We start from the raw sequence: 22,503 nt of genomic DNA on the forward strand, positions 1-22,503 counted from the left end.
GCCCATCCCAGGGGCATATTGGTCGCCCTGCCCCATGGCAATGTGGTGTAATGCATGCAGGTGTCGGGTCCTGATCCACACTCCATCCTTACCTGAGAGTGAGATATCACACCTCTGGGTGAGGTGCAATACGTCTGTAGCAACCGAGCCCTCAGGGTGCTACAGTTCCATTTATCTTCAGCCTAGGTGACGTATTGTGATACAGGGCCGTGATTTTGGCTATAAAAGGGTCCCCTAGACCCCTACCCCAAGCTTTTTAAGAGAATCATATATGGCGTGCCAGGAGACTCTATGGAATGCTTTCTCAGCATCCAACGAGAGTATCTACTTACAAATTTTTAACTGCATCTAGCCCAGGAAATACTTTGTGCCTAGTAGCAGTGTCTGCTAGTCAGCGGATTATCCCGGCTGTTAAGCAAGCTACACCACCTGTAGTTTGGACACTTAATTTTTTCAAAGGAAATGCTTCGGGACCACGGGATACTCAGTGAAGAGTATCAGGAGGCACCCCAAGGCATAGGGGCTGGGACTGGCAGTAGGATGCCTTGCGGTGGACAGCCGAGCTCGATCCTTATAAAAGCTTTTTAACTGCAGCAGCTTTAGTGGACGCTACTGGAGCTGGAATTACGCGGCTGCTGGCATGAGACTTGCCCTCCAATAGATCCTTGTAAATGGATTTAAAGTGTATTCATTCAAATTAGAGAGACAATTTAAATTAAAAAACTTAGAGCTGCCTCCACCACAGGGGGGCTCGCTCGACCCACCAGCGGACAGGCACCAGTATTGGGAGAGGGGGGCTGGCCGTCAGGGTTCACCGCGGCTCTGGCACAAACCCGGCGACACGGAGTTGGCACGGGCAGGAGCGGACTGAACGTGTCGGCTTCTCACTTTTTGGATTTTAGAAGGGCATGACATGCCTATATCTGTGTCTCCCCCTCCTTTTACTCCTCCACCTCTTTTCTTTTCTCATGACTATATGTACTTGTCACTTTTCCATGTGTTAGTTGTGTCTTCTGAGCAGTTTGTCAGCTTTTGGACACCTTTGAAGGTGTTTTCTATGTGTTTCTATGTGTTTTTGTTTGCCTGCCATTGGTTTTAACGGTGTTCGAAGGTGTTCGACGAACAGTTCGACGAACAGTTCGGCGAACAGTTCGGCGAACACACGGGTGTTCGACGAACCGAACCGAACTCGAACACTACGGGGGTGGCTCAACACTACTTATAGCATCAAATCCAATAAAATAATTTATCATAACTTACCCTTTAAATACAGTTATATGAAAAAGTTTGGGCACCCCTATTAATCTTAAGCTTAATGTTTTATAAAAATTGGTGTTTTTGCAACAGCTATTTCAGTTTGATATATGTAATAACTGTTGGACACAGTAATGTTTCTGCCTTGAAATGAGGTTTATTGTACTAACAGAAAATCTGCAATCTGCATTCAAACAAAATTTGACAGGTGCATAAGTATGGGCACCCTTATCATTTTCTTGTTTTAAATACTCCTACCTACTTTTTACTGACTTACTAAAGCACTTTTTTTGGTTTTGTAACCTCATTGAGCTTTGAACTTCATAGCCAGGTGTATGCAATCATGAGAAAACCTACTTAAAGTGGCCACTTGCAAGTTGTTCTCCTGTTTGAATCTCCTCTGAAGAGTGGCATCATGGGCTCCTCAAAACAACTGTCAAATGATCTGAAAACAAAGATTATTCAACATAGTTGTTCAGGGGAAGGATACAAAAAGCTGTCTCAGAGATTTAACCTGTCAGTTTCCACTGTGAGGAACATAGTAAGGAAATGGAAGAACACAGGGACAGTTCTTGTTAAGGCCAGAAGTGGCAGGCCAAGAAAAACATCAGAAAGGCAGAGAACAAGAATGGTGAGATCAGTCAAGGACAATCCTCAGACCACCTCCAGAGAGCTGCAGCATCAACTTGCTGCAGATGGTGTCACTGTGCATCGGTCAACTATACAACGCACTTTGCACAAGGAGAAGCTGTATGGGAGAGTGTTGCGAAAGAAGCCGTTTCTGCAAGCACGCCACAAACAGAGTCGGCTGAGGTATGCAAAAGCACATTTGGAGAAGCCAATTTCTTTTTGGAAGAAGGTCCTGTGGACTGATGAAACCAAGATTGAGTTGTTTGGTCATACAAAAAGGCGTTATGCATGGCAGCAAAAAAACACAGCATTCCAAGAAAAACACTTGCTACCCACAGTAAAATTTGGTGGAGGTTCCATCATGCTTTTGGGCTGTGTGGCCAATGCCGGCACCGTGAATCTTGTTAAAGTTGAGGGACGCATGGATTCCACTCAGTATCAGCAGATTCTTGACAATAATGTTCAAGAATCAGTGACAAAGTTGAAGTTACGCAGGGGATGGATCTTTCAGCAAGACAATGATCCAAAACACCGCTCCAAATCTACTCAGGCATTCATGCAGAGGAACAATTACAATGTTCTGGAATGGCCATCCCAGTCCCCAGACCTGAATATCATTGAACATCTGTGGGATCATTTGAAGAGGGCTGTCCATGCTCGGCGACCATCAAACTTAACTGAACTGGAATTGTTTTGTAAAGAGGAATGGTCAAAAATACCTTCATCCAGGAACTCATTAAAAGCTACAGGAAGCGACTAGAGGCTGTTATTTTTGCAAAAGGAGGATCTACTAAATATTAATGTCACTTTTCTGGTGAGGTGCCCATACTTATGCACCTGTCAAATTTTGTTTGAATGCAGATTGCACATTTTCTGTTAGTACAATAAACCTCATTTCAAGGCAGAAACATTACTGTGTCCAACAGTTATTACATATATCAAACTGAAATAGCTGTTGCAAAAACACCAATTTTTATAAAACATTAAGCTTAAGATTAATAGGGGTGCCCAAACTTTTTCATATAACTGAAGCTGCTCCAGCGCTGCAGCTCAGTCTGGTCTCTACCAGTGTGTGTTTACTTCCCTGCAGTGATGACATGCTGTACATTCACATATGACCGCTGCAGGCAATCACTGGCCTCAGCGGTGATACCTGCATGTACGACACAAGATGGCTGATGCTAATGACTGACTGCAGAAGTCACATGAATGGACAAGTCTGTCATCCCTGCAGACCACCAGAATGGTGGTGTTAGACTGGTGAGGGATTTTACAGTTTAGTAAGAGTTATTTTTTTTTATTTTCCAGCAGTTAAAGATTTTTAAAAACATCTTGGAAAACCTTATTAATGGGAAACAAAATATGGAAGGAAAAAAAAAAAGACAATGGCATTTTTATTAGAACTCATGAAATAAATGGCTGGGGACACACTGCAGTGTACATGACTCATAATAATAATATTGAGAAAGAATAGAGATTTCTACATTAATTGTGGCTGACTGGCCTCAGTGTGCGTTTTATTCTTTTTATGATTATGAATCGAACAATTACAGGTTACCATTCCCTTAAGCATTTATTTTCCCCGTTAATACAAACCTCTAATGTGACATAGTAACACAACACACCGTGAGAACTGCAGACTTGTTACATAAACAGAAGGCGTACATGCTCGGTTATTGTCCTTGCAGCAATGTGTAGACTTACCTGTGACGCTGTGGTTTTCAGCTTTTGTAAACCGTTCTCTAAATGTTCCATTTTTTGAGATAACTCTTTTCTTTTTCTGTCCAGAAGATTTTTGTATAAATTTATTTGCTCCAGGAAACTCTTTGGAGTGGTGTAATTATGTCGTTTTTCATTTTGATAGTATTTAGCACTGATTTCATTGACACTTGTATGTACGTATGCCATAAACTGACTGACTGACTCCTTCACATTTGCCTGTAAGAAACGCACAAAATAAATGCAAGTAATGTGAAAACAAGCAGACATGACAACTGCTTGCCAGATATTAATAATGAAATATATAGTGAAAAAAATGTGCTGCCATATATACAGGTGCATCTCACTAAATTAGAATATCATCAAAAAGTTAATTTATTTCAGTTCTTCAATACAAAAAGTGAAACTCATATATTATATAGAGTCATTACAAACAGAGTGATCTATTTCAAGTGTTTATTTCTGTTAATGTTGATGATTATGGCTTACAGCCAATGAAAACACAAAAGTCATTATCTCAGTAAATTAGAATACTTTATAACAACAGCTTGAAAAATGTTTTTAAAACCGAAATGTCCTACTGAAATGTATGTTCAGTAAATGCACTCAGTACTTGGTCGGGGCTCCGATGCATCAATTACTGCATCAATACTGTGTGGCATGGAGGCGATCAGCCTGTGGCACTGCTGAGGTGTTATGGAAGCCCAGGTTGCTTTGATAGCAGCCTTCAGCTCGTCTACATTGTTGGGTCTGGTGTCTCATCTTCCTCTTGACAATACCCCCATAGATTCTCTAAGGGGTTAAGGTCAGGCAAGTTTTCTGGCCAATCAAGCACAGTGATACTGTTGTTTTTAAACCAGGTATTGGTACTTTTGGCAGTGTGGACAGGTGCCAAGTCCTGCAGGAGAATGAAATTTCCATCTCCAAAAAGCTTGTCGGCAGAGGGAAGCATGAAGTGCTCTAAAATGTCCTGGTAGATGGCTGCGCTGACTTTGGTCTTCATAAAACACAGTGGACCTACACCAGCAGATGACTTGGCTCTGCAAACCATCACTGATTGTGGAAACTTCACACTAGACCTCAAGCAGCTTGGATTGTGGCCTCTTCACTCTTCCTCCAGACTCTGGGACCTTTAAATGAAAATTGGAACACTGGGACCTTGTGGAGTGTGTCAATGGCTGCCTTCTGGACATCTGTCAAGTCAGCAGTCTTCCCCATGATTGTGGAGCCTACTGAAACAGACTAAGGGACCTTTTTAAAAGCTTAGGAAGTCTTTGCAGGTGTTTTTTGTTAATTGTTTTAATTTACTGAGATAATGTCTTTTGTGTTTTCATTGGCTGTAAGCCATAATCATCAACATTAACAGAAATAAACACTTGAAATAGATCACTCTGTTTGTAATGACTCTATATAATATATGAGTTTCACTTTTTGGATTGACGAACTGAAATAAATAAACTTTTTGATGATATTCTAGTTTTGTGAGATGCACCTCTATTTTTTTCTAATGAAAAAAAGAGCCCATTGGACAGGTGGAGTGGAGTGGGTGCCATCTCAAATGGCAAAAGTCTTGAATTTAAGGGAATTGGTCACCAGGTTTTTGCCATCTAATCTGAGAGCAGCATGATTTAGAAACAGAGACCCTGATTCCAGAGATGTGTCACTTACTGGGTTTTCATAAAATCAGTGTTTTATCAGCAGGAGATTATCACTAGAGGACTAGTAAACCTCCTGCTGTGTAGTCCTCCATATTCATCCACGCCCCCACCACTGATTGGCAGCTTTCTGCTTGTGCGCTGTGTACACAGAAAGCAGCCAATCAGTGGTGTGGGCGGGGTTATACCGAGCTCCGCATTCAGAAAACTGCTAGATCTGCAGCAGATAAAACAGTTTTTAATGAAAACTGCAGCACTCAGTAAAGTAAGTAATACATTGCTGGAATCAGGGTCTTGAGCCCTACATTATACTGCTCTCAGAAGGGGGTTTAAAAAACTGGTGACAGATTCCCTTTAATAGCTATGCAGTCTAAATTTTAATCCCAGTTAAGGCTTTAAACATTATTTAAATACTTCTATGATGAGCATTTATAGTGACCACAGCTCATTAAGGTGGTCTGCTCTCTTCATATATGTGAATGGACAGTTGGCTGCACTGGTGCACCTCTCCCTATTGAAGGCCATAGGAGAAACAAAAAGAGCTACGCAAGCAGCTGCAAATAAAGTCTAGTCTAAAGTACAGCGGTTTAGGTTGCTGCTGTTGCCTTCCCTCATGCTTTATACCGCAGCTCTGCATACTCTCCTATTTAAGGTTGTATATGGGAATAACTTCAGCAGAAAATCAATTCATGGTTTGTCTTAAAGCAAAGATAAAAGACCTAAAACAAAAAATCTACCAGTCAAAAAATTGAAGGTTGTCTGGCAAAGACAGGACTTCTCAACATTTTTTCTATTTTGACCGCACCACCCTGAACATGATGATGCCTGGATCTCATCAAGCAGTTTATCTTTTATTGATCTCCTTTACCAATTTAGACACTAAAGCTGGGGCTACATGGCCATTATGGTTACATGACAGCAATTCTCAGACAAGATCTGCGATATGGCTTTAAAAGAAACAGACAGATTTAAAACGGTCATACTAAACTTACACTAAAGCCTATGAATACTATGTGGTGTGCCATTTCCAACCTTTGACAGAAAAAAAAATCAAAAGGATTGGATATTTTGCACTGTGGTTAGGATAGGACATGTGTCACAATGAGACCCCACTGATATTAATAAATGTTATATCGCAATGCAAAACTGCAGCTCATGACCCCTTCTAGGCTTAGCTTACTAAAAATCACAAAAAGAAGTCCAGTCTGTTACTAATTCAGAGATCTTTGCAGCAAGAGAAAGGATTTTTATTCTTTCCTGAGCTTATGATTATTTCTGATAAAACTGCTTCCATAGCCAAGCTTTAAAGGAATCAGTCACCAGGTTTTCTTCCACCTAATCTGAGAGCAGCATAATGTAGAGGCAGAGACCCTGAAATCCGTGTTTTATCAGCAGGAGATTATCATTAGAGGACTAGTAAACCTGCTGCCATGTAGTCCTCCATATTCATGAGCACTGTATAATCCCGCTCCCACCACAGATTGTCAGCTTCCTACCTATGCACGGTGTACATAGAAAGCTGTCAATCAGTGGTGTGGGCGGAGTTATACAGAGCTCAGCATTCAGAGAGCTGCTAGATCTGCAGCAGATAAGAAGGGGATTTTATCACAACCGCACCAAGCAGACCAATAAGTGATACATTGCTGGAATCAGTGTCTCCTGTGCTTTTAATTGGGTAGGAAAAACCTGGTAACAGATTCCTTTTAGGGCACCTTATAGTTTTAGAGGCACTAGGAAGAGACAGACTGAGCAAAACGAGATTTAGAAAAGAGGGAAGGGAAGTGTAGAGTTCTACTTTAAGTTTAAAGGGTTTTCCAGGCTTACCATACTAATAACCTATCTCTAGGCTAGTTCATCAATATCAGATAATTGGTGGTTTCACACCCGGAATCCCCCCAAGCTGTTTTTCAACAACAGCTGGATGTAAACCGTGATCAGAGTTGAACAGTACAGTAACATCTCTGTTCATTCAGGAGTGGCTGCTCCAGAGCTCAGCTCCATTAGTTTTCAATAGTATTCCCACCATGTGTTCATACAGACTAGCTTCAATTTAGTGGCTTAAAAAATAAATACAAGTCAAATTAAATAAGAAAAAAATAAGTTGATGCAGGAACGCTTTGGGTGTTTACATGGCCACTAAGATTACAAGAAAGGAAAAAAGTTCCAGGTTCATCAATTTGCAAAGTTTATTCTAATATTAAAAGGATTCCATAATTGAGATCGATACATCTGTGTCTATCTTGATTATGGAATCCTTTTAATATTGGAATAAAATTTGCAAACTGATGAAGTTGGAACCATTTTCCCTTTTTCGTACTCCGCAGCAAGTGGTTCCTTGACTTTCATGCATCAGGACGCCAAGAGCCTGGGAGAGCTGGTTACTTTTTTTCGTTAGTACTAGATCGCGAGAAGCCTTTGTTTCTTCAGTTCTTCATCCGGCGCTGTATCACATTGTAATGAATCATTTATTTTCTGGTTTGCACATTTTAAATATTCAAGGGTTATTCTTTCTTTTTTAATGTTGGTTAGGGTTGTCCTGGATTATAAAAAAAAAAAAATCAGCTTTTTTTTCTTAGAAGTATCCTCACATCTGTCCGTAGGGCGCATACGCACAGAGCTATGACTGGGCTGTCATAGAAGTGCAAGTGGCCTGTAGTGTACCTACATAGGACTAGGACTACGAGCTGTCAGCAGTCTTTATTTTTACTTATCCTGTATGAATCCAACAGGACTAAATCATGAAGTGTTACATTGTAGGCAATATGTTCCAAGATTTTTTCCCTACTGGTGAATAGTTCCATACATACAGCACCCAATGGAGGATTGTGTGGGGACACCAAGGAGTCCTACATGGCTTCCTAGTCCACATGGGACTGAACGAGCTGTTACAGACTCACCACATGTGCAGGAGGCCTTACTTTGCAGTGTCCATTTTACCTTCACTGACTTATAAATGACTATACTCCTGTGAACCTACAACCTCATCAATGTAACAATAATTTATGGGCTTATTTACAAGATTAACCCTCTATAATTAATCAGTGAACGCCTGGAAATCAATTAATAAGAATTAAATAAGGTACACCTAGTGAAGCGAAAGTTACACATAATTTACCAAAATGCTGTCAATAATTGCTCCAACTTCAGACGCATTAGTGAATGGTATTGGAATGTTTAATGATGTAGTTGAATGATTAAATATTTTTAAAGGCTTATGCTGAAGAAGCGTTAATTGCTTCGCTTCCAATTTAATATTTCCTATTAGAAAAACTAGGATAATATTGATAGTTAATCCATGTGTATTCAACCTCAAATTATTCATCTCCAATCGCAAAAAACAACTATGAATTTATATCATGTTGGACAAGACTTAGTAAACTGAAACCTAAATAAAATGGTTGGCACTTAGTCAAGTACGTCCACGTGTTTAACGTTTTCCTACTGAACTTAGACATAATCAAGTGAAGCTCCAAAACTTTCTTTGTAAGGTGGTGTGTCTTATGTAGATTCCTGAATTCATTATATTGATTACTGTCCTCTATTTAAATGAGCTAGCTTAATGTCACATGCTTTCAGGCAAACACAAAAACATAGTTTTTATATAGGATAAGACTGAGCTCCGTAAGATTGCACTTACATTGTGTCACCCAGTGCACCAGGGGTGCATCACCGCCATTAAAATCATTGGCTCAATGAGCCATGAAAAACATGTAAAAGTCCCTAGACGTAATTGCTGCTGTCGATAGTGAAGTGCACCTTGCAGCACAATGACAATTCCAAGGAGCAACCCATGGTCTCTGCCGTGTGAGAGTATAAAGAACAGATGGCTTTTTTTTAAGTAATATTGGCAGTTAGGTTGCTTCCATCGAGAAAGAGTACACACCATCATTTTGAAAAAAAGCAGTACAACCCAGGTGGTATGGCATGAATTGTAGTGAACATGGACTGGGAGTTCAGTTTCCACAAAAACAGGCAAGCATATTTCTGGCCACACAAGGTTAACAGACAACGCAAGAGAGGAAAAGCAAAAAGAACATGCAGAGCAGATGAGGATGATGCCAAAGACCAGGCTCCACTTGAAGATCAAGCTTGGCTACCAGAGAGACAAGTAGGTGGAGAAGGAGGAGGATAACTTGAGCCTTGCTCATATTGCTGGTCAGTTTGCTTTTCCCACTCCTGCTGAATCTATATGATGCAATAGTTGTCAATTGGCAACATGGAAAAGAACTCCCACAACCGTGATGCCCAACACATAGGGCTTGCCACAACCACAACTCTCAGGTGTTGTTAAGCCTCCTCTACCAAAGGCTATTGTGGCATCACGCTAAGTGCAGAAGAATCAAATCTGCAAATGAAATCAGCAGATATCATCTCCATTATTTATTGCAGAAGCCAACATCCTCCTCCTCTGATGACATCACCTCCTCAGAACCGCAATCAGATTTCCAGGCCTTGTCCACCACACAATCATAATCATCCCTGACTTGACGGAAAGTTGCTTCACTGTGGGAAATGTCCTGAGCTCCTTGCCTTCTCCCCTGCCTGGTTCCCCCTCTTGATTTGCCCAGACCACCACTGTTTGCCTCTGCTACCATGGCTCACAGAGTCAACAACACAGCTAGGCATTTGAATCATGTCCTTCATTTCCTCCGACCCCATGTCATCAAAGTATAAAGACTGAATGTTAATCTTATCCCATAAATCAATCAATTGGAAGAAGTTGTGGTGAAATGTCTTCCTTAGCCCCGACGGTGCAGTGGTTTAGAGGATTAAGGGGCAGAACACAAATAGGAGTCATTGACAGAATTTAAAGTCCTCAATATAAATGGCAGCAGAAGAGATGGACTGTGAAGATCAATGATTACTGAAACGTGTGCAAAAGCATATCTGCACAGTGAAGTGTGTAGAGTTTTCTTAATTTTCTTTTTCTATTTTATTAACAAAATTAAACTCCCATTCCCTAAAGGACATAAAAAATAACAGATAGATATAGTTGTAAAATTGGACGAGTAAGGCCTCATTCAGGTCATGTATGTGTTCTATAGATGATTTTCACAGATATAACACATACATATTATAGGCTATGGGTCTGTTCACATGTTTTTTTGCGGACACATGGTCTCAATATTTACAGTGTTGAACATTATTTTTCAAGATTTTTGAAATTTGCCCTGACATTCTCGATATCAGCTTCTGGGCCTAAACATGACTGATGACAAGCCATTCTTACATAATCAGTGCTTGGAGTTTATCACAATTTGTGTATTTTTGTTTACCTACCGGCTTTCTGAGGAGTCACCATAGGGATTAAGATTTGGGGAATTATCTGGAAAAGAAGTGAAAATGTACACCTTTTTGTGCACCAAGCCACTTAGCTATCACTTTTGCTTTGTGAGATGTTGCTCCACATTGCTGGAAAAAGCATTATTTATCACCAAACTGTTCCTGGATCGTTGGGAAAAGTTGCCCCCTTCAGACTGTTTAGAACATCTGTAAGAATGATTATCTAGAGAAGAAAAGATGAGCACTACCATGAGTCCTGTGTATGCCAACAGTAAAGCATCCTGAGATCACTCGTGGGGTTTCCGCACAATTTTGCCTAAGATCACTGCCATGAAGAAAGCATGAGATGTAACATACTTCAAGAGCAACTTCTCCCAACGATCTAGGAGCAACCTGGTGATGATGCTTTTTCCGGCATGATGGAGCACCAAGTCTCAAGCAAAAGTGATAACTAAGTTGCTCGGTGAACAAAACATTGACATTTTGGGTCGATAGCCAGGAAACTTCCGATCTCAAATTCATTGAGAATTTGTGGTCAATCCTCAAAAAGCGGGTCTACAAACAAAAACACAGAAATTGTGATAAACTCCAAGCACTGATTAGACAAGAATGGGCAGTCAGCAGTCAGAATTTGGACCAGAAGCAGATTACCAGCTGCCATGGCGAATTGCATGAGTCTTAAAAAATAGGGGTGAGCCGTTACATAAACTTGATTTATCAATAAAAATGTAAAAACTCATAAAAAGCTTATAATTGTACTTCAGTAACCATAGAAAAATGAGACTAAAAGATCTAAAAACACTGAAGCAGCAAACTTTGTGACTAACAAAATTTGTGTCAGTCTCAAAACTTTTGGCCACGGTTGTAGATTTCAGTTTGTGGTGCATGGAAGGCCAGAAAATATATTTGATGCGTATTACTTCTGTTGGTTTTTATTTAAAGGGAGCCTGTCATGTTGAAAATTGTATCTGATCTGCAGGTAAGGATGTTGTAGAGCAGGAGAAGCTGGTCAGATTAATATACATTTGTGTGGAAAAAATGTCAGTAAAACTTTTGTTTTATTCATTGAAACCCCTGATGTTTGTATGAATATGAGTTCAGCGGGCGGTCCTATTCAGTGACTGTCAGCCTTTCTGTATGACTGTGCATGCAGAGCTAGCCGTCAATCTCTGAGCAGGACCGCCCACTGGACTCCTACACATACAAATACCAGGGATTTCAATGAATAAAATACAAGTTTTACTAAATATTTTCCAACAAACCTAGCTATCAATCTGCTCTGCTTCTCCTTTTCTATAACATGCTGTCCTCAGACTGCTTGCAAAATGTGACAAGGACAAGCTCCCTTTAAGTCTTAATAAGTTAAAAGTAGATGTGGAGTAAATATAATGGTTTGGTTTTAAGAGAACCTGTCACCAGGTCAAAAATGACCATTTTTTGCTCTTATTTTTCACATGCTGCTCTCCTGAGTATTCTGTTTTCTGGTTTGTTTGTTTTTAAATCATATGATTCCAGAGACATTGGCCCTTAATTTAGTGCTAATATTTATGGTCTTTACTAAAGGGGCATGGCTTTGGTCTGCTCGGCACTATTACCCTATGATCCACGCCCCCCTTGTAAAGACATTAACATTTGCATCTTATGCACACTAAATAAATAGGCCCATATCTCTGGAACCATATGGGGAATTTAAAAAAACACACAAAAAATGACATAATAAGGGGAGCAGCAGAAATAAAATGAGAGCAAAAACTGACCACTTACGACCCGGCGAGTCTACAGGTCCTCTTTAAGCTTTTTCTTCAGTTATGTGTAAATCATATTAGCGGCAGTACCTAACAAAGCTGCCTACATGGATAACAATTGTGACAAGAGATAGGACTGGCTTAGCTAAATGAGAAGTCAGCCAGCCCCCTTCACACACATCACTTATCACCTGCTCACACAGGAAAAGCTGTACTGTGTCAAACAGAAGAGGACCTGGACTTCGGACGGGCGCTTGTAGAAGAATATGGGCGCCTTTCAGATGTGAAGTACATTAGTAAGTTGCGTATGTTACTAATTTAAGCTTATTTAGCTCTAATTATTTTTTAGCTGGAAAACCCCTTTAACACCGTGTCCGAACATAAATTTACATTCCTCAATGTATTACATGAACTGTACACGAACAAAGCTGAAGAATTACAAAAAGATTTTTTTTTTACCTTAGAGACGCCATTTACCTGGAAATTAGGGTTGAAATCTAAGTGTATAACTTAATGTACAACAGCGACACCTGCCAAAACCAGCACAATTATCTTGTCCACCGAGGACAGTGGAACATGACAATATGGATGTACAGTATCTGGAGTCTACAGAAATAGGAAAAGGTCTTCCAGGAAAGATGGAAATGGCCCCGGATAAGTTGTCATGAAGCAGTAAAATAACTATTGTTGTAAAATAAAGCTTAACAAAGTGGCACAGCATGGGAGACATGTCAAGCCATGGAGCAGCTGGTTGTAATTCATGCTGCTTTTGCAGAAAACACTAATCGTTGTAAAACGGGATTCTTTGATGATTGGCCTCCTTTGCATTTGCAATTTGTCACTTTCTCTTATGATAAGGTCAGCAGTGACAGCACTTCCTGACTTTAACAGCTGCGGCTTCTACAACGGTCATTGTGCAAATACTAATTGCAGTAATTTCATTAGCATAAATTATTTATTCTGCCAATCCGTTTTTTTTTATACTATTGTTTTGTTTTTTTTCTGTATTAGCCTGCTTTCTAATATACAATATTTGTAAAATAATAATAATAATTTTTATTTTTATAGCGCCAACATATTCCGTAGCACTTTACAATTTTAGGGGGACTTACACAGACAATACAGAATAAGCATATCTCATATCGAAAGGAGTGAGGGCCCTGCTCGCAAGCTTACAGTCTATGAGGAAATGGGGGAGACACAAAAGGTAAAATGTACATACTGTATATTGTATAATGCAGCCTTGATATACTAAATAGGATAAATAATACATGGACTGGTCGCCAGCCAATATGTGTACAGTCCTGACAGAGGCTATTAAGTGCATGGTTGGTATGAACCTGAAATTGAAGAAGATTTTAATATCGACCAAAACTGGGACGGAAAGATAGTGTGTTGAGGCGATACGCCAGTCTAGTCTAAAGAAATGGCTTTTTAGGGTCCACTTGAAAACTGTGGGTATTGGGAATTAATCGAACTGTCCTGGGTAGTGCATTCCAAAAAATTGGCGCAGCACGCGAGAAATCTTGGAGACGGGAGTGGGAAGTTTGGATTATGGAGGATTTTAGTTTTAAATCATTGGCAGAACGGAGGGCACGTGTAGGGTGGTAGACTGAGACAAGGGAGGAGATGTAGGGGAGGTACTGAAGCATGGAGCGCTTTGTGGGTAAGCGTGATAAGTTTAAATTGAACTTTATATACTATATAATAAAAATATATAAAAAACATATTTGGCAAAAATTAAATTTTTTTACTATTTTATTATGCTATTTTAAAGTAGTGAATGCTAATGTGCTGGAAAAATCAGGAAACCTTCACATTATATTAAAAGAAATTGTATTAGGTTCTAAGCAGCGGGTTGTCTACAAGTACTTGTACTGCTGATAAATGAAGAATTTTGGAACATCTTTTAGGTCTGTGTTATGCAATTCTTCTGTTATTGTTCCTGGAAATTTTGGGCAAAATTGACAGCTTGCTGTTACTATTTGTCAACTCAAAAAAGGGGTGTCTGACACTGTCCAATCAGGAATGAGAGTGTCAGAGTATCTAAGGACACATCAAATTTTCAAGAGGGATGAATGGTACCGCCTAGATGTCATTTTACTTGTCCATGTTTCAGGGGAATAACAGTTCAGCAGCACAGCACAGATTTCCAAGGAAACATGCTCCAACTTTGATTTTTCATGGAAAATGCATAAATGTCCAAAAAATACTCAGACCCTCCCTGCAGTGATCCACTATGTATATACAAGGATACAACGTGGTGAATGTTTTCCTTCCATAATAGTTTATATATCCATCTTCCAAGATAAAACATAATAAAAAGTGCAAAAAAAAGGAAGAAGAATAATATTCACCCTGATCAGGCAATAATTACGGAGTCGTATAGAACAGTGGTCGGCAAACTTTTTTGCACCAGGGACCGGCTTTAAGCAAGACCAGTTTTCAATGGCCCGGTGGGGGTGGGGGCGGGGCTTTGGTCATATGTGGGTGGGGTTATGGAGGGATGGAGCTTAGTGCATATGTAGCACCCTGAGGATTCGGCTGCTACAGGAGTATTGCACCTCAACCCAGAGGTGTGATATTCCACTCCCGGGTAAGGAAGGAGTGTGGAACTGAGCTCAGATAGACTGCATGCACTACATACATCCCATTCCAGAGGAGCAGGCCGACGGCACTCCCACTTAGAAATGTGCAGGTGCGACCGAGCCTGTTCCTGGCTGGAGTGGGAGGGGGGAGGAACATCCCATGTAGTGTAGGGGCAGATAGGGGGAGCAGTCTGGGTAGTGATAGGAGCTCATTGGGTGCTGGTCACCTGAGCTCACACATAGAGGGTGTATATAAGGTGGGCACCATCAAAGATCAGGGTCAGACGCAGAGGACAAGTCAGATGCAGAGAGTCAGAAGGAGAGAACAAGTCTTCTGCAGAGGAAGTCAGCCTGCAGCAAGGGAGCAGAGCAGACCTGAGCCTGAAGAGTGAGAGAGTGGAGTACAGAAAGACCCAGAGGGGGACAAAGAAGGGACCCAAGAACCCAAATCAGATCACCGGGTGAGGAGTCAGCAGAAGGGTACCGGAACCCAAGCTGGTGGGGGTAAAGACATTCCCCAGCCAGAGACCGGAGACCGTGGGCAGTGTCTGTCACGGTCACCCACTACATTCACCCTGAAGGCACACCACACGGAGGGTCAGGGAACCTGAGGCCAAAGGTTGCCCAACAGAAGGCCCGAGGGAGCTGGATTTAGGTGAATCACTGGTGGGGACGGCTGAAGAGAGGACAGAGAGAGAGAGCTCAGGGCCACGCTCCGGACTTGTTTGGGGGTTGGCCGGATCCAGGACCTGGTGGTCGCAGCACGGCTCGGGTGGTCACTTGGAGCTAGAGTGACCCGTATAACAACTGCAGTAAGTAAAGACCCTTAACTGCACAACCCGAGTCTGTCATCATTACCGGCTGCACCGCACCACCACAACCCCCATCCTCTGCGCCTGTCCCCTCTGAGGCTATACCCTTCCCGTTGGGGGTTATCCCACCAAGCTGCGCACCCACCATCAGCCTCAGCGGACCCAGCAGCAGCGGCGGCCACAGTGACCGCATCACAACGGGTGGCGTAGTCGACAAAACGAACTTTAATAACATCAGTAAAGACTGCCACATAACACTGAGCTTGACGCCCTGGGCACGGGACCGGGTCACAGCCGCTCGGAGACTACAACCCCCCATCTGATCCGGTGCCGGGTATTCCCCTCAAAAAGGAATATGTCCCAGGGGGCGCGTCAACTTTGGCGTAGTCGGCAGGATTACGTGCCCGCAACACCCGGGTACTGCGTGCCTGAAGAAAAGTGCAAGTTTACCTCAGAAAGAAGACTCCTGCCGGTTCCGGAGGGTCCACGCCATCGGACTCCATCACCAGTCGTTTCCCGCCGATTGTCCGCCATTTCCAGCTTGTTCCCGCCATCTGCAGAGTTTCCCGCCACTGGGAAGCGATTCCCGCCAAAACCGCAGATTTCCCGCCTTGGAAGAGCAGCGGACGCCATTATGGGCGTGCCAAAGGAGAGCAAGAGGCCACCTCCCATCGTGGGCCGGGACAGAAAATGGCGCCAAAAGTGGAAACCGCCCCCACCAACAGAGACTGTGATGCTGGAGGTGTCTGTCAGCGTGAAAGAACTCCCCCTGGAGCTGACAGTCACCGAGTTGCCCCGGGACCGCCCTCGAAGTGGGAGGAGACGAAAGAAAGGAGAGAAGATGGGTGTCGCCTGGAGCAGTGGAGAACGAGCGCACCCGGAGGCAAGAGGTCTAATGAGGAGTAGCGGAGAAGCTCACCCGGAGTCGAGGAGAGAAAGAGTAGACCCGGGAATGGAGCGGCAGCAGAGCAGCACCGGCCCGCTGGCCAGGAGCCTGCTGGAGGAAGAAGGAGGAGAGCAGAGCAGCACCGGCCCGATGGCCAGGAGCCTGCCGGAAGCAGAGCAGAGCAGCACCGACCCGATGGTCAGGAGCCTGCTGGAGTCAACAACCCCGCTAGGCTTAGCGGAGATCCTGGCGCAGCTTCCCCGAGACCGGGAGTGCGCGCGGAGTGCCCTGGAGGGCCTCGCGGGAAGGATGGCCCGAGTGCAGAGGGAGATCCTGGCGGAGTGGGGCCGGGAGATGGCCCAGCAAGCTGGAACCCGTCCACTTAACCCGCTCCCTTGGAAGAAGACATCGACTACCTCTGCGGATGACGCGGGAGGACCCAAGGCCGGAGACGGCGCAGAAGAGGGAGCGAGACGTATGGCAGCAGGTAAGGGGGATGCCTATACCCCATACCGGAAGACCACCCACCTGCCCCAGCTCCCCGTCGCAGAGCCCGAAAGTCCCCCGGCCGTACCCGAGACCGCCATGACACCGCCACCGACTAGGCCCCGACCGGAAGCCGCCGTCGCGACCCCGATGACGTCACGCATCGTGACCCGGAGCGTGGCGCCGGAAGAGGAGCCTCCGGCCTGGTCACAGGGCCTAGCATTTCCGGGCGCCGCATCCAAAGCAGAGCCATCTACCTCCGCGGAGCCTCCGGCCTGGTCGCAAGGCCAGGTAACCCAGGGCGCCGCCGTCCTAACGGTGCCCTTCACCTTCCAGGTGCCCCAGGCCTGGCCGCAAGGCCTGGGCAACCCGGGCGCCACCACCACCGCGCCCGCGCCCGTAATACCTAGGGTGCCACATCTGGGAGAGGACCCCTTCAGCCAGCTAACGTGGCCGGACGGTCGGCCTTTCATCTGGCCCGAAGGATTCTTGGAGCTGGAGCGGCAGAAGCAACTAGGTCCCCTGTGTGAGCCCCTAATCCCGGCTCCGAAGCCCGTGACTCGGGTCTCGCCTCCACTCGAGGAAGCCCAGTTCGTGTGGGACCCCACGGGAGAAGATTTGATGGGGTTCACCGGAGAGACTCGGGCAGCTGCAGCAGCGCGCACAGAGTGTTGCCGTCAACAGCTGGCAGAGTTCAAGAGAGAGCGGGAGGAGAGGCAGGCCAAAGAGCAATGGGCCCAGACCCGCAGCGCGGAGCAAAAGAGTCGGACCAGAAGGGACCCCCGTGCAGCAGATCGTCCCCGTACCATCGGGACGGTAATAAAGTTTAATGCGCAGCATGGGTGGGGCTTCATAAGGGACCGGAACACCATGGGTGACGTCTTCGTTACACGACGGGACGTCGAGTCCCACCTGCCAGAGGGTCACAAAGGCCGTGACCTCTACGTCGGTGACGAGGTAACGTTCACCCGGCACAAGTGTGCCAAGGGACCTTACGCCCTCCACGTGCATCGCTTGACGGAGGAGGAGTTGCGGTGCGAGGAGGAGGAGCAAGAGGACCCGGACGGGTCTGAAGAAACCACCAGCCGTAAGATAAGAGCAGGAGGCAGACGCCGTTGAGTGCGGCAGAGCAGGAGACTGTATATAGTTGCCTGTCGGGGCACAGTGAATCGAAACTGAAACTGGAACTGTTGTTGCTGCTAAAATAGTCCCCGTTGGGACCAGCGAACTGTTACCTGTAACCCTTTCCATACCAGGCTGAGGACTGTGAGCAGCCATCCCTTTCCCTTTACCTGGCCGGGGACTGAGAACGGCCAAAATTTCCCCTGTACATAGTTGCGCTTGCTAAAGCGCCCCCTACCGGTTTTATTTGGGAAACTGTTTTACAAAAGACTGTCGCACTCTACCTGGTCACGAGTTGCACGGTGACCAGAGGAACAGAAGAGAGAAAGAGACGACGAGAATGTTGTTTACCTGAAAAAGTTTATATATATATTTATATAGTATTTCGTATAATATTTAATATGTTTTACATGTTTATAAAAATGTTGTATGTTTTGGTGTTTTTTGTCTTTGCAGCCCGAGGACGTGCTGTGATTTACCAGGGGGGAATGTAGCACCCTGAGGATTCGGCTGCTACAGGAGTATTGCACCTCAACCCAGAGGTGTGATATTCCACTCCCGGGTAAGGAAGGAGTGTGGAACTGAGCTCAGATAGACTGCATGCACTACATACATCCCATTCCAGAGGAGCAGGCCGACGGCACTCCCACTTAGAAATGTGCAGGTGCGACCGAGCCTGTTCCTGGCTGGAGTGGGAGGGGGGAGGAACATCCCATGTAGTGTAGGGGCAGATAGGGGGAGCAGTCTGGGTAGTGATAGGAGCTCATTGGGTGCTGGTCACCTGAGCTCACACATAGAGGGTGTATATAAGGTGGGCACCATCAAAGATCAGGGTCAGACGCAGAGGACAAGTCAGATGCAGAGAGTCAGAAGGAGAGAACAAGTCTTCTGCAGAGGAAGTCAGCCTGCAGCAAGGGAGCAGAGCAGACCTGAGCCTGAAGAGTGAGAGAGTGGAGTACAGAAAGACCCAGAGGGGGACAAAGAAGGGACCCAAGAACCCAAATCAGATCACCGGGTGAGGAGTCAGCAGAAGGGTACCGGAACCCAAGCTGGTGGGGGTAAAGACATTCCCCAGCCAGAGACCGGAGACCGTGGGCAGTGTCTGTCACGGTCACCCACTACATTCACCCTGAAGGCACACCACACGGAGGGTCAGGGAACCTGAGGCCAAAGGTTGCCCAACAGAAGGCCCGAGGGAGCTGGATTTAGGTGAATCACTGGTGGGGACGGCTGAAGAGAGGACAGAGAGAGAGAGCTCAGGGCCACGCTCCGGACTTGTTTGGGGGTTGGCCGGATCCAGGACCTGGTGGTCGCAGCACGGCTCGGGTGGTCACTTGGAGCTAGAGTGACCCGTATAACAACTGCAGTAAGTAAAGACCCTTAACTGCACAACCCGAGTCTGTCATCATTACCGGCTGCACCGCACCACCACAACCCCCATCCTCTGCGCCTGTCCCCTCTGAGGCTATACCCTTCCCGTTGGGGGTTATCCCACCAAGCTGCGCACCCACCATCAGCCTCAGCGGACCCAGCAGCAGCGGCGGCCACAGTGACCGCATCACAACGGGTGGCGTAGTCGACAAAACGAACTTTAATAACATCAGTAAAGACTGCCACATAACACTGAGCTTGACGCCCTGGGCACGGGACCGGGTCACAGCCGCTCGGAGACTACAACCCCCCATCTGATCCGGTGCCGGGTATTCCCCTCAAAAAGGAATATGTCCCAGGGGGCGCGTCACATACTTATCATATAATTATGACATTTATAATGAGAATGTGATTCAACTTACCATAGGTTCAGAATGAGTGGGAGCACCAGGCTTGTTTCCCTGGATCAGTGGGAGCACTGGGCTTGTTTTCCTGCAACAAGACGGTCCCATCTAGGTCCCATCTGATGATGATGACCACTACTGCTGCTACTGGACACAGCCACTGCTGCTATGAATTTTCACTGTTATTTGCTTTTTTCACTTTAACCAGAAAATCTGCTGCTGGGCCGCACGACACCAGAACACAGCTACAGGAGTCATAAGGGTGGGACACCTGACGTCATATCTAGCTGCCCATTAGCATCCAGAGCCCCTCCCCCTCCAACTCGCAGCTAGCAGGAGGGGAAGGAGCGCTGGACACACATGACCTGCTTGTCCCTGCTCCTGCCTGAGTACATTCTGCGAGTAGGGCCGCATGGCTAATTATCTATTCACTGCCAGTCCCTCCTCCTCTTTTCTTATAGGCTACTGATCACATGCTGGCTTTCTCCCTGCTGATCCTCTACAACTGTCAGCGGCGCCGCGGACCGGCTGAAAAACCCCAACGGCCCGGTCCTGGTCCGCGGACCGGCGGTTGGGGACCTCTGGTATAGAAGACTCTCATCCACTTCGTAACTCTAACTCTGGGCAGTGGAGGTAACAGAAAAAGTTTCAATGTGTAACACAACATGCCATCTTGATACAATGTTTTGGAGAAATGCCCCTTATTCAGGCATCAAGATGGAAATATAAAATAATATTGAAGTCAAACGTCCACCGCCTTTGTGTTCTTCTTTTAGTTTTTAGTTTTGTCATGGAAAATGCAAGCATGTAATAAAACAACAATTTCAATAGGACAGGTAGGTCCTCTTTAAATAGAAGTCTCAGCAGTTGAAAAAAAAACTTGGTTAAAAGTATGCACATTTCTTTAAGGCACGGTCCACACAGGTCAGTAGTGTTATGGACTTTGTGTGTGGATTTACCTTCGGATATTCCACAAGTATCAGGTATATGAAATAAATTTCATCTACGTGCTGTGGATTTATTCTGCATGCAAGCTGATATTTGGTGAGGATTTTTAAATCCACAGCATGTCAATATCTGTTGCAGAAGGAACTTCAGATTTTCAGCTTTTTGATTTCCCTGCAGCTTTTAGGTGATTTGGTATGAAAAAACGTCCACAATAAATGTACCCCAAAAAGTTAATTTGAAGACGATTGCTTCTTTTTGAAAAGAATGAGTCATCAGAAAATGACCTATTATTTAAATCAGGTATTTTATGTTAAATGCATTTTTTTATTCTTCGTATCACTATATTTTAGTATTTTTTACATCACCATTTATATTAACCCTTTCACGACCGATGACGTACATTTACGTCATTGGCCGTGTCCCTACCTTTGATGAGGGCTCCGTTTATGAGCCCTCATCTTTCCCCACACTTAATGGCTGATCAAGTGCCTCTAACAGCCGCGGGTGTATCGAAGATCCACTCCACCCATGGCTGTTAAACAGTTAAATGCAGCTGTCAATCACTGACAGCGGCATTTAACACACGCCGGTCAGAAGCGTGTCACAAACCCTGTCATGTGATCGTGGGGCACAGATGGGTTGCCATGACAGCCAGGGGTCCGCAGAACACCTTGGTCGGCATTCATAGGAGATCGTGATTTTTGCTATACATAGCAGGGCTGAAGATTGGATGATCCCTGCTTAAAAAATATTTAAAAAATACAAAAAGTTCAAATCACCCCCCTTTGGCCCCATTAAAAATAAAACGAAAAAAAAAAAAAAAAATACACATATTTGGTATCGCTGCGTTCAGAAATGTCCAATCTAGCAAAATCTAAAGTAAATTAATCAGATTGGTAAACAGGGTAACGAGAGAAATCAAAATGCCAGAATTACGTTTTTTTTGGCTGCCACAACCTTGCAATAAAATGTAATAATGGGCGATCAAAACATTGTATCTACCCCAAAATGGTATGAATAAAAACATCAGCTCTGGGCGCAAAAAATAAGCCGTCACCCGGCCCCAGATCCTGAAAAATGAAAACGCTACGGGTCTCGGAAAATGGTGACAAATGCAAAAAAAAATTTTCATACTAATTTAGAATTTTTTTCACCACTTAAATAAAAAAGAGCCTATACATATTTGATACTGCGTACTCATACTGACCTGGGGAATCATATTACCAGGTTAGTTTTACAATATAGTGAACATGGTAAATAAAAAACAATTGTGGAATTACACTTTATTTGTAATTTCACTGCACGTCCCATTTTCCAGTACATTATGTGGTAAAATCAATGGTGAAATTCAAAAGTACAAATCGTCCTGCAAAAAAAAAAGCCCTCATACGGCTATATTGATAGAAAAATACAAAAGGTATGGCTTTTAGAAGAAGGGGAGGAAAAAAACGAAAAATGGAAAAAATCGCCTAGGGGTGAAGGGGTTAAAAAAAAAATCACATTGGCCATTAAAAGACTAATATTAGACTTCTGCTTTTCCTTTTCAGCAGCCACATGAACATTAGGGGAAGTCGACTGACAGAAAGTGTGAGTCAATGGC

The 22,503-nt window shown here is 44.3% G+C and overlaps 1 protein-coding gene and 1 long non-coding RNA gene across 2 annotated transcripts in view; one reads left to right on the forward strand and one right to left on the reverse strand.

The window, feature by feature from the left end:
* DNAH11 (dynein axonemal heavy chain 11) overlaps positions 1-22,503 on the reverse strand; it is a 481,578-nt gene that overhangs the window by 136,395 nt on the left and 322,680 nt on the right. The window contains exon 57 of the mRNA XM_073677778.1: positions 3,589-3,822. Coding sequence (XP_073533879.1) covers positions 3,589-3,822 — 234 coding nt within the window. The remainder of the gene's footprint in view (positions 1-3,588; positions 3,823-22,503) is intronic.
* LOC141265116 (uncharacterized) overlaps positions 1-22,503 on the forward strand; it is a 213,289-nt gene that overhangs the window by 133,325 nt on the left and 57,461 nt on the right. The window lies entirely within an intron of this gene.

This window comes from Phyllobates terribilis, unplaced genomic scaffold (genome assembly GCF_046119375.1).
Source record: "Phyllobates terribilis strain yellow unplaced genomic scaffold, ASM4611937v1 Scaffold_4__5_contigs__length_816908805, whole genome shotgun sequence".
In the NCBI taxonomy this organism is placed as follows: Eukaryota; Metazoa; Chordata; class Amphibia; order Anura; family Dendrobatidae; genus Phyllobates; species Phyllobates terribilis.